We start from the raw sequence: 19,602 nt of genomic DNA, 5'->3' as shown, positions 1-19,602 counted from the left end.
ACGATTTACGCGCACGGATGCAGAAATGCCTGGAAAGCGGCCACGAGCACGAGTTGGATATCTCGCGACTCGGACACGTGCTTCAATTTCAATATCTATAAATCCCGATAAAAAATTCGCCGTGGGCTCAAACGTGAATCGAGCGCACAGACGCCTGGTAAAGATGGACAGCCCGGAGCAAAGCGGAACGGAGCGGACAGACACGCAGCGCGGATGTAATGGCTGCGTCTGCGGCTATGGCGGTGGCGGCTGCGACGGTGGCGGTTGCTGCTGCTGCTGCTGTTGCTGCTGCCGTCGTCGTCGTCGTCGTCGCCGTCAGTCGCTGTCGTCGTCATCGTCGTCGTGGGAGGCGCCAGCCGGTAGCAGCGGAGCAGCACCCGAGTGGTTGGTAACAGAGACGCCGCTGCCGCTGGTCGCGCCAATACGCTCCTGCGCAGTACCTCTTCCCCCCTCCACTATCACCTTTCGTCCCGCTATGCGACCAGTCGGTTCCTTGTTTGCCATCACAAAATCCAATAGTTTGCCTTGTACCACTGAAGGAGTAAGGGTGTGCGCGATTCGGCGGTTTTACGTACGCGTCTTGTAGAAAAGTGCAGTGAATCCGACGAGTTCGATGTGAAGCGCGTGCTTCTCGCTTACGCGAAACATGTACATTATCCCGCGTTTGTTTACCCATACTACGAGATTTCGCCGTTGCTGAGAAGTGATCTCTCGCGCGCGCGTATTCGTGGAAGCGAGAATACAGTGAATTCCTACGGGCAACCGGACCGACCGGCCCGTTAGGGCTTCGTCGATTTTTTGGTCGCGAAAAAACAACAAACCAAGCGAAAGAGTGTGAGAGCAAGAGAGGAAGATAGGTGTGGAACACGCAGAAATTGCGCGGAGAGGAAGGAGGATCCAAGTATATGAGGAGAAACAGAGTGAGAAAGTAAGAAGGAGAGCGGGAAGAGAGAGAGAGCGAGAGCGCGCGCTCGCTCGCTCGCTCGCGCGTGTACGCGTATATGTGTGTCGGTGAGAAGGCGGATGGGAGGGAGAGGAAGCGCGCGCGCACGGTGCTGTGAGCGCGATGCGTACGTGTATGTAACGGAGCGAGCGCGCGAACGCGAACGGAAGAGAAACAGAGAGAGGTGGTAACGACGAAAGAGAGAGAGAGAGAGAGAGAGAGAGAGTGAGCGAAAAAGTGAGAGGGTGGGAGGGAGGGAAAGGCAGTGAGTGAGAAATCTGTAGTGTGTAAGAGTCGATTATACGTCGTCCGAGAGACTCAACCGCGAGGGAGGAAACTACTGGTGGTGATACATATCGAGGGTGTACGAGCCAAAGGTACACCTCCTTTAGCGGCGGCAGCGGCGGCGGCGGCGGCGGTGGCGGCGGCGGCGGCGGCGGCGGCGGCGGCGTCGTCGACGGCGGCAGTGGTGGCGGCCGTGGCGGTGGCGCTTCACGGAGGAAGTGACCGCACGCGGCGCGGACGTACGTTACTTGTCGCCGAGTCTGCTCCGAGAATGCGTTATGTATTTACGTAGAATATTGCGTAACGTACAAGGGGCCGGCTAAAGTGTTCGAAAACCTGGACGTTTTGGACACAAGTCGAAGCAGTCGACGGAAACGATAGAGTGAAGCGAGTTGAGCTGCACCGGTGCGAGTTTCGCGCGTACATACGCAGCAAGAATCCAACCCGCGGTCCTCGACGCGATCGAAAGTTTCGGAGAGCTAGTCGAGAGAGTCGGCGACGCCAGTGCACGGCTTACCGCGATAATCAAGGGACGTATCTCGATCTCGACGTCATCGTCACCGCTTGTATCCCTTCATTTGTGTACGACGAAATCTACGTGGGAGATAGGGACGCGGAACGTATTTTCTCAAATGGAAATTGGTACGTATGGAAATAGAGGATGTCCGAGAGAAAGAGAGAGAGAGGCCTGCCTACTCGCCCGTTTGTCCGCGACCGCAACGTCCGGGATATTTATCTGCGCGTTCCTCATTTTCATCGCGTTCCATGTTATTTTTTCCACATACGTGCGATACCCCCTCGAGAACTATTGTAACAGCTCGAGCAGGTCTCTCTCTCTCTCTCTCTCTCTCTCTCTCTCTCAGCACGAGTTTATAACTTATTTTTATAACATACTTGTGTCTCGAGGCTCGCGCGTCGCTCCGAAACACGATAAACTCGCTCCAGTTTCATCGCAAAGTATTACCGTTTATGTCGTAGGACCTCTACACTTACGATAAAAAATGTATTTTCATGCATGTTTGCCTTTGTTTCAAGCAACTATAAAAATAAAATCCCAGAGTTTCTTTTGATCTTAAAGAATGTCGAAAACTTTCATATAACCTAACCTAATTCGACGTAATTTTTACACATTACGTTTTCTTGTGCCTTTTGAAATTCATAAAATGTTCTTTAAACATTCGCATGTAGATGTATTTACTTAGAAATGTATAAACTATTAAAAAAATTTGAATAGACTTTCACACGTGTTTTAATCATCTTTCCACAAGTCTCTGATAAAATTATTAAATTCTAAATACTGTGTGTGTGTGTGTGTGTGTGTGTGTGTGTGTGTGTGTGTGTGTGTGTGTGTGTGTGTGTGTGTGTGTGTGTGTGTGTGTGCGCCAATGTTTGATTATATACTTTGAAAATTACTAATGTGTTATGTTCTAGCTTATATTTTTATTTATATAAATGTAAATGTAAAATTGATACTAAAATTGATACTGCCTATATTAAAATGTATCCAGACATTTCAGAGATATCTCTTTATGTTTCTTAAAAGATTCATTAAATATTTCAAGTGCTTATTAAAATTAACAAGTTTCTACATATATCATAAATGATATTGATATTGACTATTGACTATTATATGTACAAAACGCAAGCAATGTTTAATGATGTATATTATATGTATCGAAAGAGAATATACAAGTATAAACAACATTGGAACATGTAAAGTCAATCATTATCAAGAGAAAGATTCATATTGGTTGTTTTCTTAAGTGATATATATTTTTAGTGATATATATTTTAACTTTACTTGAATCATTTCTGTTAATTTACATGTTATTTTACACTTGGCCATTTTTGTATTCATAAAATGTGATCTAAGTTGAAAAAATCAAACATCAACACTTTACTATGTAAGGCACTCACAATGCTTGCGAGTTAAATTCTTATTACAAATAAGCAGTGCCTAACATATCTTGACTGAAAATGTAATGCTCTCGATTAGTAATTTCCAAGTTAAATCATGTAAAATAAAGAAAGAGAGAAAGAGAACGAAAGAAAGAAGGAATAAGGACCTCTTATGGAATTATTTTTATTCCAGCACCTCCAATGTGATTTGCGATGAAACGTGTTCGCGGTCTGGACGACGTAGCATCACCGTCGGCAAAGCACTCGGTGAATGCGGCAAGTGGCTTGGGGAGTGGAGGGGGTAGTTTGGATTATCACCCCAGCAGTGGAATAGGTGTTGTTGTACCTGGTCAAGCAGTTCGATCTGTTACTTCAAAGGAAATGCCAGGAAGTATACAATTTGGTACTGCCCAACCTCAACAACAATATACTGGAGCGATTGTTGTACCAACCGCAGCACCATCTCCTATTAAGGTAAATTGCCAAGTGTCACGACAGTAATAAATATAAGATATAATAGAATATCATAATACAAAGGTTTTATATATAGCAGGCGAGTGGCTCTGCGGGAGGACTCAGCTCCACATGTAGCAGTAGCAATATAAGCACTAGTAGTAGTTTACATAGTGGGATAGGTGGTGGCAATAGTCACACAATGGCTTCCCAACAGCCTACATCAGGATCACAAAATCAAGTCCATTCGCAACAGCAATCGACAATAAGGCATAAGGTTTGAGTTATCTACTTTTTCCTTAATTTTGCGCGCGCGAAAATATTAACTAAATATACTATGCGCTTATTGTGTGCTTCTAAGCAGTCGTAAGTTTGTAAAATTTGTAAATAAGAGTAACTGTCGCTGTAGGTACATTCTGGTAATGTAACACCGTTGGCTTCCACTCCACCTGGCTCTAATCTGGGAGGAGGAAGTGGATCTCAACAATTTCAGAGATTAAAAGTGGAAGACGCATTATCTTATCTCGATCAAGTAAAATATAAATTTAGCGATCAACCACAGGTAAGAACAAGAAAGAATAAACATGTAAAATTATACGTGTGTGTGTGTGTGTGTGTGTGTGTGTGTGTGTGTGTGTGTCAATTTTATTAATTGAAATTGTAATTGAAATGTCGCGATGGATGAATAAAGAAGAAATGCTTAGTATTTTTTCATTGAATTAATACAAATCTTTTCATTTGTAGGTGTATAATGACTTTTTAGATATTATGAAAGAATTCAAATCTCAAAGTATAGATACTCCGGGCGTTATAACCCGAGTGAGTCACCTCTTCAAAGGACATCCTGAACTCATCGTTGGTTTCAATACATTTCTCCCACCAGGCTATAAGATAGAAGTACAAGCAAACGAACAAGGATATGCTTTCCAAGTATCCGTCAGTATGCCCAGTCCGACGGCAACGCATACCGCCACGTTATCACAGCATCATTGTACAGTGAATGTTGGTTCACCTCCTGTAGCTAGTCCGCCCATGCAACCTGCAAAAGCACCTCCCGTTTTACAAATAATGCAAGGGTAAGCATATTTCGCTGTATAAAAATTTATATAATACCTATTGTTACAAATTGTTGAAAACGAAAAGAAAAAGATGTAATATCTGTAGCTGCCTCAATCGTTTTTAGGTCAGGCAATATACATCATACTTTGGCAAACAGTATTACGACTAACAGCTTAACTGTTCACGCGCCTTCACCACCGCCAGTATCAGTGTATAATAATTCACATGTCAGCACTGCACAGGCGCAAGCTGTCAGTCAGGCTTTAAGTCAAGCGGATGGTGTGTCAACTGGTGGACAAACGCAACAAAGCCAGCCGGTTGAATTTAATCATGCGATAAACTATGTCAATAAAATAAAAGTAAGATTATTATTAGCGAGAAAAGGATTATACAAGACAAACATTAATGTGAAACAATTGAGACGATGTAACGTGTGAAAAAAAATATGTATAAAATTATCTTATTTTTAGAATCGGTTTCAAGGCCAACCAGATAAATACAAACGTTTCTTGGAAATATTACATACCTATCAAAAAGAACAGCGAAATTTAAAGGAATCTGGTCATATGGGAGGTACAAGTTCCGGTGCGACGGGTGGAACGAAACACTTGACAGAAGCGGAAGTTTATAGCCAAGTTGCGAAATTATTTGAAAATCAAGAAGATTTGCTTGCCGAGTTTGGACAGTTTTTGCCGGATGCTACTAATCAGCAAAGTTCGTTGGTGAGTCGACACTAATTTATGACAGGACAAAACGATGATTTCGATGAAATAGAGCTTTACATTTTGCACAGAATTACAATCTAAAAAATCGTAATCCCAAAGTTATATAATTTTGTATTCGAAATTTTAAATACGCACACGCGAATATATTTGTAATAAATATATATAGAGTACACGCGCACACACTCCCACTCATTCTCTTTCTCTCTGGTTTTTATTTTTTTTTATTTTTTTTTATTTAGTAGCAGAACGTATACATGCGAGAAGAAGAAAGCGCAAATGGGAAGATAATGTTAGATTATAGAAAGCGTATCTCTTCCCTATTATAAATTTATTATAATATCATATTTTTGAACTCGCGTCCGCTATCATGTTCTCTTGAATTTTCGTATTTATACACGAGCGAAAGAAAACGGTATCGTCATAACTTTTTTTCTTTTTGCTTACACTTTTTACTGTCAAAGTTGAAAAAACTGTTTCTTCATCAGGTGAAATAGTCAGTTTTGATTCCTATTAGTCTGCCATGTTTCAGACTAATAAGACGACATCGGTTAACGATCATACGGCGATTGTCAAGAAACCAATTGGAGTTAAAACACCTTATAACAATTCTGGTGCTATATCAAGAGATCTGCGAGAAGCTAGCGGTACGGCTGGATTGGAACGCGACAATCGAGATCATAGGGAACGAGAACGGGAGCGAGATAGACCAAACATAAGAGATATCAGTAGTGGCCAGAAATGCGGGCACAGTACAGGACAGTTAAAAAGGAGTCCGTCATTCTCAACTTCGGCAACTTCTGCGGGAAATTCTCATCATCTACAACATGGGCCGCCGCCATCGAAAAAACATAAAGTAGCGATGCGCGATATTTCCATTGCGGAAGCTGGTAAATACGGTACCCTGAACGACTATGCTTTCTTCGATAAGGTGAGCGTCAAGCGGTATAATTTCTACATTCTGATTATTATAATTTTTACATTTTACTTAATTGCAATTGAGTTTTCTTAAATAAAAGTGTGTGCATTTCCTTTTCTTAGGTTCGAAAAGCACTTAGATCACAAGATGTCTATGAAAACTTCCTTCGATGTCTAGTACTTTTCAATCAAGAAATAGTGTCCAAGTCGGAGCTCATTCAGCTGGTGTCACCGTTTCTCGGCCGTTTTCCCGAGTTACTACGTTGGTTCAAAGATTTTCTTGGTTACTTATCCGACTCGTCCAGCACTACAGTGACAAATGCAGGAAACGCCATAGGAGTGGAGACTTTCCCAAATAGCATTGTACGCAGCCATCAGGAACGACCGCAAGGTGACTTGGCGATAGAAATTGATTATACAGCGTGCAAACGATTGGGGGCGTCATATTGCGCATTGCCAAAATCATACATTCAGCCAAAATGTAGTGGCAGAACGCAATTGTGTAAGGAAGTTCTTAACGATACTTGGGTTTCGTTTCCAACTTGGTCGGAAGATAGCACATTTGTAACCTCAAGGTAATTTATCATTTTTATTTAATTTCTGCATCTTGAATGCTCTTTCTTTTATAAAAAAAGAAAAAGTAAATAATTGAAAATTATTATCACTTACGAGATACGTGTATTGTTTGGTTTGTCTAGGAAAACGCAATACGAAGAATCTATATATCGGTGCGAAGATGAACGTTTTGAATTGGACGTCGTTATAGAAACTAATGCGTCGACGATTAGAGTGCTTGAAGGTGTTCATAAGAAAATGAACAGAATGACTCAAGAGGAGATACAGAAATACAAGCTTGATGAGTGTATGGGTGGTTGTTCCCCTACGATTCACCAACGAGCGATAAAGAGGATATATGGCGATAAAGCTCCCGATATCATAGAGGGCCTCAAAAGAAATCCTGCAGTAGCCGTGCCTGTGGTACTTCGCCGGTTAAAGGCTAAGGAAGAGGAATGGCGGGAAGCGCAAAAGGGATTTAATAAAATATGGAGAGAACAAAACGAGAAATACTACTTGAAATCTTTAGATCATCAAGGAATTAATTTCAAGCAGAATGATGTAAAAGCATTGAGGTCTAAAAGTCTATTCAATGAAATTGAAACATTGTATGACGAGGTTGGTGCAGGCTTTTAATTTTAATCCTTGCTTCACTCTTTTCCTCTGATTTTCTTTTTTTCCTTTCTTTCTTTCTTTTTTGTAACTGTTGTGTTGATATGTTTGTACAGAGGCACGAACAGGGTGACGATGGTAATGGCGATGGTCAGGGAAACAATGGTCCACACCTTGTTCTACCTTACAAAGACAAGTCTGTCTTGGATGACGCTGCTAATCTCTTGATCCATCATGTTAAACGGCAAACCGCTGTTCATAAAGAAGACAAACAACGGATAAAACTTTTATTGAAACATTTTATACCTGATCTTTTCTTTCATCCCCGACAAGAGCTCAGCGATGACGAAAGAGACGAAGATGGTACATTTATTTTATTTCTTTCTGTTTCATAATTGTAATGTTGTAAAGGCAAATGTATCTTCAAATATATTCTCTGGCTTTTGTTTCACTACAGATGAGAAAGACGATGTAAATGTGGCAACGTGTAATAATTCTCAATCCGTGACGACTACTTCGTTAAGTGGTTTGCAAGCTAATAGAAGTAAGGCTCCTGCATCACCAAATACTTCCGTTACCATCAAAAGTGAACCTGATGTTAAAGTACCCATACATGCTCTTTCGAGTGATCCTGAGGAAGCGTATACGCTTTTTATGGGTAGTAATAATTGGTATCTCTTCCTAAGATTACACCACATACTTTGTGAGAGATTAACGAAAATGTATGACCGAGCGGTTGCTCTTGCCGAAGAAGAGTCCAAGTATAAACAGCAACGCAAGGAAAGCACAGCGGTCGCTTTAAGATTAAAACCAAAAAGTAAGTAATTTACTTGCCATATAGGTATAATTACATTGGCAATTGGTCATTGCGTATCGTGTCGTGTATTAATCACATCATACTCATCATATCATATTTGACTCAGGTGAAATTGAAATTGAAGATTATTATCCTGCCTTTTTGGATATGGTTAAAAATGTCCTCGATGGAAATATGGAAAGCACAGCGTACGAAGACACGTTGCGAGAAATGTTTGGTATACATGCCTACATTGCCTTTACTCTCGACAAGGTCGTGAATTATGCCGTTAGGCAAGTAAGTAAATCTTCATTTTTTTCTTTCTCTCTTTTAATGGCACAGAGAAAAGAACGGATATACGAAATTATATTTTGGCAGTTGCAGCACCTAGTCTCAGATTCCGTTTGTCAACAATGCATGGATCTATTTCAAAGGGAACAACGGCAACCTAAAGAAAATAGCGGAGCCGGTGGGTTATGTGCCACAGCGTACATGAGATTAAGCGCTGAATTGTCATATCAACGTAAGGCGGAAAAAGCAATGGCAGATGAAAACTGTTTCAAGATATACATAGTGAGTAACTTTTTAAAATATTAAAATATTTTATTTATTGTTAAAATATATTTTTTTAAATACTTTATTAATTACCGAGGTAATAACAATTATTATTATTGGCAATTTTACATTATTTACTTAAGTGCACTTTTACTATCATCTATAAAGAATATATAGTGTTTCTAAAATATTTAACCAGTCTTTATCAACTTTTCTCTTTACGTGAACTTGACGTGAAGTAAATAATAGAAAAAAAAATTTTAAGTTTGACAAACATTTTAACGACATCGTGTATATCATAATTATATAATACACCATAAATCATGATGTCATATAAGAGAAACTAAATCCTTAGAATTGATGAACGAAAATAACTTTCTTCATTAATCATTACACTATATACACTTAGATTAAATCTAGTCGTAAGATTTTAACTTTTGCTTTTTTTTATTTCAGTATAAAAAGGATTGTAAAATGACGATGGAGTTGTTAGACACAGAGGGCGATGAAACGGTGGATAACGGCTGTAGAGAGAGAGAAAGGGAAGGCGTTACGGTTTCTGAAAAATGGTCGACGTACGTTGAGAGATTTTCTGCACCAGCTGGTCAAACTAGCCCAAAAGACACTCCTGCCTTAACAGAGAATGAGCAGTCGACCAATCATCCTGTGAGTAGCGACCAGGCAGCAAGGGGGGGAAGGGGCAGAAAACGCAAGAACACTGACATTAGCAAGAAGGTATAGGATCCAAAAACCTTTTCATAATCATTGCCAACATATTCAACTTAACATTCATTCGCGTAATTGACATCTTGACATCTGTGATTAAAACGTTATACACTTGTACTTCATCGTTTTTATTTGACATGCAACGATGAATATCCCAAAGAGTAAAGATTTTCATAAAACTTTCATCTATCAGACGTAGAATTTACTTGTGAATAAATAAATTAGATGCTTTTATGAAAGGGAGGGCGAAAATAATTTTTGTGAAAAATTTCGTTAAAATAAAAATGCGTCCGTGCACGCGCGCCCGCGCACACACACACACACACAACACACACACCCACGCGCGCGCGCACGCACACGCACGCACGCACGCATACGCGTATACCTACATATATACCACTTTCTCTATGAGATAATCGTGTTAATCTATGAAGCAGGTTAATTGGATGCATATACTTTGCTAGATTATTTACGCTTTATGCGCATCACTATAATGTCTGTGTGAGTCTCATATCTCATCATCAAATATGGGTCATCAAATTTCTGGGCATTTATCCAATGGTGCAAGTAATATTTTTCATACACAAACAAAAATGTTCACATACTTATTACATTTTATAATAATTGGAAATTTATAAGAGACTTGCAAAACTTTCTTTGTAATTATCTGTATGGTATTGCAAATTACATGAAATTTTCTGGCGCGTCATTACAGCGCATCTCTTTTCTACGAATGTAAATGTCTTTAATTCAAATAGTTTAAATTATTCATGTAAAGTATTGTAAATAATATTAATATTATTAACATATTTTTCGTCGATAGTATTAATGTATCATTTGGTCTTTCATATACGATATGTTTTTATTTAATTTTATATTATAAACAAAAATATTATGCCTAAAAGTGTTTCCACTAACGCAGATTAACCTTGATCTTAGTTTAACTTACTCTTTATCTTTCTTTAGTTTTAAAAATTGGGAAAAAATAAAGAGTAGATTAAACTGAGATTATAGTTAATTTACATTGGTGGAAATTGACATTACAGATACAAATTTATTAAAGAAATGAAAGAAACAAAGTTAAATGATAGTTTCTTTCTTAATTAAATGTTGTGAAATATTTAAATTTTATAAACAAATCTTATTTTCAATTTTTGCTACAGTTTCTTTTTGGCTTAATTTTATTTTTAGTTTATATTATATCTTTTTCCCTATGTACAATCCAGGAAAAATGAAAATTGATTTTAACCTGTAACGTTGAAATTGTACTATATTTATCTTTGATATTTAAAGTAAATAATTTTGTACATTCTGTATTATTTTATAATATTTAGAAATATGCTGTGAATTTTTCTGAAATAAAGAGGGGGAAATGTTCCGTGTAAATCACAGTAATTCTTTAATTTATTACTTTATCATGTTAAAAAAATGGACTTTTCTTTCACTTTTAATTAAAACACAAAATCCTTCATGTCTGTTATACAATAGTGATGCTAATTGACTTGCTGGAATGAATATAGAAAATTTCATTTAAACTGCATTTATTTAATGGCGGGTATTGTGAAAAATCAATAGTTGTACGGTAACATGATGACCAATTGTAAAATAATGATGAAAGTTGTATAAAACAGAAAATTGTAAAGGAAGAATTGGCATAAATTTTACAAAGTCATCTTAACAGTGCCATAATGAATGTAAATTAATAAATGAATAATTTAGATGCCTTTTTTTAGATTGAATGTGTACCTTCTTCGAATTTGTTACATTTGTAATATTTCATGAAAAAATTGAATGTATATTTAGTATTAAAATTATATGCGTGCGCACACACGTATCACCCTTGAAAAAAAGAACTGATGAGTGTTTCAATAAACCAATTGTTATATCAGTGACTGATGATATTTCATTAATTAATTAAATCGTAACTATCAGTAATCAGTTTATTGATTCACACTTTATCAGTAAATATTCTCTTTTTTCTTTAAGGGCACATTTATCAAATATATATTTTTTATATTTTGTGAAAAGTTAAAACCAAAGCTAAAACAAACACTCATATTAAATTATTTATTGCTAGTAATATTTTGTAATGAAATAGTATGCATTTCTACGTGAAGTATTAATAAAAACTTGAGTAAAAATAATTACCATTTAATGTAAAATGTTGATCTTTTTTTAAATAATATGTTTCATAATATGTTCTAACTTGACAAAAAATATAAGATACACTTCAAATGCATAATTCTTTCAAGTTATTGCGATAGGTAATTATAAAATTTTCAATAAAATATATCAAATTATACTTACATTTCTTTAATGTGAAGAAATAGATTTTGAATTAATTTAAATAATAAAAGTATGAATTTAATTTTTGTTAACACAATATATCATATCGTAAAAGACCGATTACAAAAGTGTGTAACAATTTAAAAAATAAATTGAAAAAAAGATTTATTGAAAGCAACATTATTTTTCAATAATTAATATAATTAATATACAAATATTTTTATGAATCTTGGCCAATGTATTTAAGTATATAATATTACAAAATATGCATAATATTTCGTAATCGTCTCTATAACTTTTATAACTTTTTCTATCATGTTTTACTTGAAATGTGCACATAACTTTTTATCAAGCAACTCTCGCTATATATATTAGGAAACATTAGTAACAATCATTAAATGAATTTCTATTAGTATTATTTAATACACATATTGCTTTTCTTAACAATATTTTGGAGCTTGTACATATTTTTTTTTATCAAAATTATATATGCGCGCGCATGTATGTTTTTCAACGTGTACACACAAATACACATAAAATCAAAGAAGCTTTTTTTTCTCTTAGGTATATAACTATAATGTTTAGATATAAAATATGTACATGTTATCTGAAAGAAAGGCATCTATCTATTTAATAAGTGAAAATAATCTTTCGTACATAGAAATAAAATATTACTTTATATCGTAACATTTGACATTAGTCAATTCTTAAAATTCCTTGTTATTTTATTCATATAATATACTAGATAAAAAATATATTAGTTTCACTGTAAAAAGATAAAATTAAATTTTGAAGAATGTAAATACGTAATTTAACACAAAAAATTGTATATATACATTTTGATACGTACACAACTTGAACTAGCCAATAGTAAAATAGTTGATTAAATTTGACTAACTCTTGCTATTGTATTCAGAAATGCAGTAGTGAAGCCTTTGGAAAGGAGACATGAACATACACACGCACACGCACGCACATCATTCATTGATTTATCGCGACACATTATTTCCACGCCATTATTAAACATAACAGCTAACGTGGCTACAAATTTTGTATCATTTTATTGATATTTTTTTCCAAGAACAAATGTGGAGATTCTAACTGGTTCTTAAAGAAATTTTAGAAGATGGGCGATTAAATGATTGCACGGGAATAATAAATAACGAGCGATGCGGTAATAAAAAAAATTCCTATGTAATATTTTAGACAAAAATATGAGTATGTCGAAGAAACATCGAAACTTGTATGGCTTGTATACTTGTTTAGCTACCTGTTAATCGAATAATCGAAAAGTGTTCGGATTGATCTTATAGGGTACGTCACATCGCTAACATACTAGAAGGGTCTATGCGCATTTGCTCCATACGATGGCACAGCGTGTCATGCTACGTTTCAAGACCCCGAAGTGTGTTACAGAATCAGCTGTAGTACGATGCACTATGCCTTTGTATGAATCAAGTATGCATTGGTTAGCTAACGAGTCAACGAGGTATGACAGGACTGTATTCCGTGGCGTGGAGCTGAGTGTGTTTTTAGCTTAACTGTTGCGTCCTTCATCAAACACATGTATATACGTAATATACTTTGCTACGTGTACATATAAATGATATATAGATAGTAAAGCAGGAATACTACACATTGTATTATTATGTGATGTATATAGAAAGTCAGTTGTAATTTTGCATCAATTCTGTAATAATGTTTGATAAACGCGACAGTATGAAGTATTAACATCTTGCAGTATTTGTCATTTTACCAAAGGTTTCACATTCTTAAATTTTTGGTTCTAAACTTGTTCTAAACTCGGAATAATTTGATGCTCGCGCTTTTTAATATCAATTTTAGATTAATTAGATTCATTTTATTCCCATTTTATTATTAATTATTTTTATTCCATATTTTTTTTTTCTTGCAAAAATTTGTGTGATATTGGGTTACGTCGTGATATAACACCGTGATCTCTAACTTTGTTTTTTTTCTTCTAATAAAGACTTTTGTATATATAACAAGCATACATTTTCCACGAAGCATCGCAGTTTCGATAGCACATGATTTCATATATTCTTTTTATAAATATACATCTTGATATTCAACAAGTGCAATGAAACGTACGTATTTTTATACATGCATACATAAGTGTCATTAAGATTATTACATTTATTACATTCAACATGTATAAACATGATTATTAAGTCATCTTTGTTTTTTAGAATAGATTGAAAACTCGATCTTTTGTGTGTGTGTGTGTGCGCGCGCGCGCACACACACACGTATACAGAAACACATACATATACGGCTCCATTTCTTTCCTTTCTCGCGCACGCGTTGCACTATACACACACACGCACACACATTGCCTTACTTACACTCTTTAAGTGACATTCATCTGTTTACAGATATTGTTGATTAATCAAAATTTAATATCGCAAATTTTAAGTTGTGTATATATTTATGTACATCTAAACTAATCAATTATTTATTTAATATAAAATTTTTCATACAAAAATAAAATATAAAACAATCATATTTTGATATAAAACATTTTTACTTATAAAATATATAACAGAACGATTTAACGAATTAACGAATTAAGTGGATAAAAATGACATACATTGCATTTGATTTATCAAATTAAATTTGACTTCTAGTATCAACCGTGATTGTTTGTTGTCTTTATTGATAATATTGGGAAGAAAAAGACTTTTATCACAGAGAGAGTGTAACATGATAAATATCACGCATAATTTCACACACGCGCACACACACACACACACACACACACAGAGAGAGAGAGAAATAAGAGAAAAGATTAACCAAAGGTTTGACATCCGTATACATGATACTTGTATAATAGAATTTGTAAACGATTCCTTCTTTTTTCGATAAAGCTTTTACTTTTGACACGAGTACTCGTACTTATCGTTTTATACCCTTTTCACTCATTTTTATCGCACTGTAATTAATAAGAAGTTATATACGTCACCTCGCGCTCACATTTTTACTATGAGATACTAATTATCTCCTGCGTTTTACAAAGACTGAGCTTCAATCGATTCAACTAGACGAACGACTAAAATTCATAGCTGTTTTTTAAGTGATGGTACTCTTAACGATAAACAATATCATAAGTACTTACATATGAAGAAAAAAGTGACGATGTGCAAACGCGAGTGATGAATCTGGACAATTGGACTGACGATCTTCAAGTTACACTTCTTGTTTTTTCATATATATATTTATTTCTCATACGTATCTCGTCGCTTTTTTTCTCTCGCTATCGTTCTCATTGTGTTTCTTCACAGCATTTATCGATAAATAATTGCCCGTTTCATTAGCATTCGTAAAATTCCGTGCGTACATTTATAAAAAGAATCAAAATTTAATCATCGATACTAATTGCGAAAAACATCCGTGATTCAAATAAACTACTTGCCGTTCCAAATGGTAATCGTGTCCGAATCTAATGTGAGAATAAGAAAGAAAGGCAATTCGCGGCGCCATTCTTTGCGACAATCGTTTCCAGCAACTTGCTGCTGCTGCTACTACTACTACTATTACTACTACTACTACTACTACTACTACTACGACTACTATTGTTGTTGCTGCTGCTGCTGTTGTTGTTGCTGCTGTTGCTGCTGCTGCTGCTGCTGCTGCTGTTGTTGCTGCGCCGATGTATGTACACCACTTGCTCCAATGGCGTATGAACAGCAATTTTGACTCGCCCGTACCCGCTACATTACCTTAGTGCGCGAGCGCGCGCGCGCGCACTTGACTGCTCCTTGCGGACGATGCGTTCGATATTTATTATCGATATCTATATATATCTGACTCTTCGATTAAACATTGGCCTATTATGATAAGGACGAATAAACGAAAAGATCGGAAACGTTTCATTTGTTTACATTTTAACACATACACATGCATATGTATACACATACATATATACGTACATTCCCTTATATACTCACACAACACGTGCGCACGGACACACCCACATGTATTTTATCACGGAGTAGATCTTTTTTTTTCATATTACATACATATTTGATGAGAGGGCAATGTCATATATGTTTGTATGTATGTAATTGTATTCTGTATATAAAAGGAATATGCAAATAATAATAATAATAATAATAATAATAATAATAGGCAACATTGTATAGAAGAGAGATATTGAAATACACGTACGATTTTAAATATTATCGTCTGACATCATTTTTTTATACCACTAAAATTTTATATATATATATATATATATATATATATATATATATATATTACTGATATTCAAAATATTTATTTCTTTATATCAAATTTATCTATCTAGTACAAACTTTATCTCTAAAACATATAAACACATAATAGTTGAAAAATTCAAAAGTAATCTTTATACAAAGATTTTCTCTTTAATTATTACTTTTTTTTAACTCGTTATAAATTAATATTATGAATTAAGCTAAAAGTTTATTTAGCCTATTCTTCTATTTGTTTTTTTTCTCAAGTTCGTATTTTGTCACATAATAAATACCGATTATTGTTGAAAGTAATATATCTCTTTTCTATCATATTCATACCATTTAAGTAATATTGATATTAATGAAAGATATGCATTTTTTATGAAAATTATGTTGGTCTTCTTACGTTTTCTTTTTTCGAAAGACGAAACATGTTGGAACTTGTTTCATTTTTAATTTAGCTTTAATAAAACCATCGATCAGGATTACTAATTTTAAAACAATATTTTTTTATAAATTTTATATTTTATTTACACGCATGTACCTTGAATGCACCTTTCTTTTTTGCCCTTTGACTGAGTCTTCCTCTCTTCTCTTTTTCTGAATATATGACAAAATAAATCTATACTGTAATATTATATATATATATATATATATATATATATATATATATATATATATATAGTTTATAAAGATTAAGTACTAATGATCAATTAAATTATCATTACTAATGGTAAATAAATTAAAGATCAAGTTATCGGACCATAACATTTCATTTAATAATGAAAATTTCGAAATGTTTTAGATACAATTAATATTTATTAAACTAGAGTCTCTTAATTGATTTATTTATAAAGATGGTGTGCAGTATATTCTCGCTGTATAAAAATACGGGAACGATAATCAAAATGCTCCCAATTATTACATGTATAATTGTTTTCCCTCCTTTCTTTTATAGCACGGCAAACATAATTGTCTTTTCGTATAAATATATTTCAGTGCAATTAACTTTGTAATAATCAAATCAAAAAAGCAATTTAGTTTCTGATACTAATTTTTCACGCATATAGCCGCAATGATAATATACATAAAAATTATAGTATAATTTATTTTCTAATTCTATTCGCATTTGTTGCGTTTTCCGAAATCTACTTTTAGTTTGAATCTTTTAAAGATTATTTTTATTTAATTTCCCATTTTGTGTTTTTTACAAAATATTTGCCATCAATTTTTTTTATTTACTTAATTTTTATATGTATGTATGATTCTGACTGTAAATACAATGTATCAAAACATGGAAAGAGAGAGACAATATACATATATTTTAGTGCATGCACATACACAAAAATTTTCTACCTTACTAATAAACTGCTTTCACGCATTTATCGATTATAATAGCGTATTTTATCCGCGAACTTGCGCGTATTATACACATGGAATTTCATTATCTTATCACTTTATAAATAATTCTTTTATAAATAATTTGAAAATAATGTCTTTAAAAAGTTATAATTTTATTTTATGTATATTCAATTGTTATCGTATAGCATTTAAAATACTATCTTACAAATAATGGTATATTACAATTGTTGTAGATTGACGGAAATACTTGGAGTTCCTCAAGCAGAGCTTCAGCAGGTCGCAAACCTATTTTTCTCGATCGTAATATTAGATCGTACCGACAGCATGCTGCAAGATTAATGAGAGGGAAAACATGTTCGTTCAATACTAATCATTCGGACAAAGTCGCAGAGTAAGTATGTTCAATACATATATATACAACATACACACATCTTGGCACATAAGTTTAAGTACAATAAAATCAGAGACTCTGTTACACATCAAATTTGTACATCAAATAACAATATAAATTTATTACAGGTCAAGTGATACTCCAGACATGATCAATTCCGACGAAACTCAATGTAGATTTAATCCCAACAGTTACACTATGCTCTTCATCGTTCATAAGGACAGATTTCTTTACAAACAAAACTCCATGAATCGTGCTAGACGGGTACGTCAATTATAATTTACAATTATTTATTTGAATACTTTCACAACTCCTCATCAAATATCGCATAGTTACATAGTCTCTCCTCTCAGTGCCTCTTCCTTTATTTATTTCTGTGAGTTGCTGTATTTTGATATAGCTTAATTTTAGTATTAAAAAAAAAGAAGAAGGAAAGAAAAGATGAAGAAGAAATATATGTGAAATTTTTCAATTTAACAGTGTCATCCAGCTATAACGAAGCGTAAGGATTCCAAGTTCCATCATTGGCATACATCGTGGATATCCAAGAATGGCACAGATATGCAACGTCGGTTGTGTCAAGATTGGTTGATGGGAGAGAACTACGAGAACTTGATTCCCCACAGGATACGAGTGTTAACGGACAATGATCAGACACGGTCCCCCTATCGACAATACAATCGTTTCCGAGTAGAACGTTCGCAATCTGATTTGTTGACAGAAACGTGTGTCTAATCCAATTTGGCCAATTTCTTGTCATTTAAAATTTCCCAATGTCGCTACGCTCGCTACAATTAGTCATGTATCAGTATCAAAAGTTTTTCTTTGCCAGTTTAGGTTCAACGCAGAAATACTTGAAATATAAATTACGTTTTTGTGCACAATGATGAATATTATATTGTACAGACAGTGCTCGATATTCAAAGAAAATTTGAACTGATTGCAATTTGATTCCAAAAACATTGAAGAGAATAAATAATCAGTGGCCATCCATGCCTCATTATATCGTATTATATATTTTTGCAGAGTTTTATTCTTGACTGTATAGAAGTACGCAAATTGTATTGGTATATAACGATATATAATAACGAACCGTGTTATGTAATTTGATACTATCGCACTGAATTTCTTGTATTAATAATAATATTAAACAATTTTTACAAATGTCTCCCACTACTTACATCGTGTTCTACATTCTCACCAGATCGTAATATTCACTTGCGATACGTTACGTTTATTTTACAATATCGATACTAATGTATTACGCGTGACTGAAATTTTATTACATTTTGCATCTGTATATTTAAATATACCTTACATCTCGGTTACTTTCGATATTTTAACATATAAATACAGATGCTTTTTTCATTCGAGACTTAATCAGGAATCAGGTCAACTGTCAATAACAAATTTTTAAGAGAATTAGAAATTATTTTAGTTGATGTTTTTAATTTTGTCTTTAATGAAATCCTTGTTTACATCTATATATATATATATATATATATATATATATATATATATATATATATATATATTTATTTATTTATTTATTTGTAATTAGACATACACATTCTTAAGCATGTACATATATTCATCTGCATACACACACACATACGCACACAACACACACATATGTACACACACACACACACACACATATATATATATACATACATACATGTATAAACATGTGCAAATAACTTTCGAGTTTATGTTTTATTTACCTTCCAAGTTCTATAACATAAAATAATTAATAAACAAAGGTATAAAAACGGTAATGTTCCTGGACAGTGCGATAGAGCCGA

General features: G+C 34.4%; 1 protein-coding gene across 6 annotated transcripts; it reads left to right on the top strand.

Moving 5' to 3' along the window:
- The first annotated feature begins 533 nt into the window (after positions 1-533).
- Positions 534-18,973, top strand: LOC105197766 (paired amphipathic helix protein Sin3b). Of its 6 annotated transcripts, none has more exons than XM_039455181.1 (18): positions 534-928; positions 3,321-3,601; positions 3,678-3,857; positions 3,990-4,142; positions 4,325-4,656; positions 4,764-4,998; positions 5,110-5,361; positions 5,879-6,292; positions 6,403-6,854; positions 6,978-7,452; positions 7,563-7,809; positions 7,904-8,263; positions 8,370-8,539; positions 8,621-8,815; positions 9,254-9,532; positions 17,640-17,797; positions 17,926-18,061; positions 18,278-18,973. In XM_039455181.1, the coding sequence occupies exons 2-18, from the start codon at positions 3,341-3,343 to the stop codon at positions 18,530-18,532; spliced, it is 4,554 nt and encodes a 1,517-aa protein (XP_039311115.1). In that variant the 5' UTR covers positions 534-928; positions 3,321-3,340; the 3' UTR covers positions 18,533-18,973. The 6 variants fall into 6 exon arrangements, with proteins under 6 accessions (XP_039311115.1, XP_039311118.1, XP_039311116.1 ...); XM_039455184.1 differs by lacking the exon at positions 534-928 and adding an exon at positions 1,249-1,870 and having other exon boundaries at positions 3,681-3,857; positions 5,894-6,292; XM_039455182.1 differs by lacking the exon at positions 534-928 and adding an exon at positions 1,249-1,870 and having other exon boundaries at positions 3,681-3,857.
- The last annotated feature ends 629 nt before the right edge of the window (positions 18,974-19,602 follow it).

The sequence above is a fragment of the Solenopsis invicta genome, chromosome 11 (assembly GCF_016802725.1).
Source record: "Solenopsis invicta isolate M01_SB chromosome 11, UNIL_Sinv_3.0, whole genome shotgun sequence".
Classification (NCBI taxonomy): Eukaryota; Metazoa; Arthropoda; class Insecta; order Hymenoptera; family Formicidae; genus Solenopsis; species Solenopsis invicta.
This window is presented reverse-complemented; position numbering and strand designations above follow the sequence as displayed.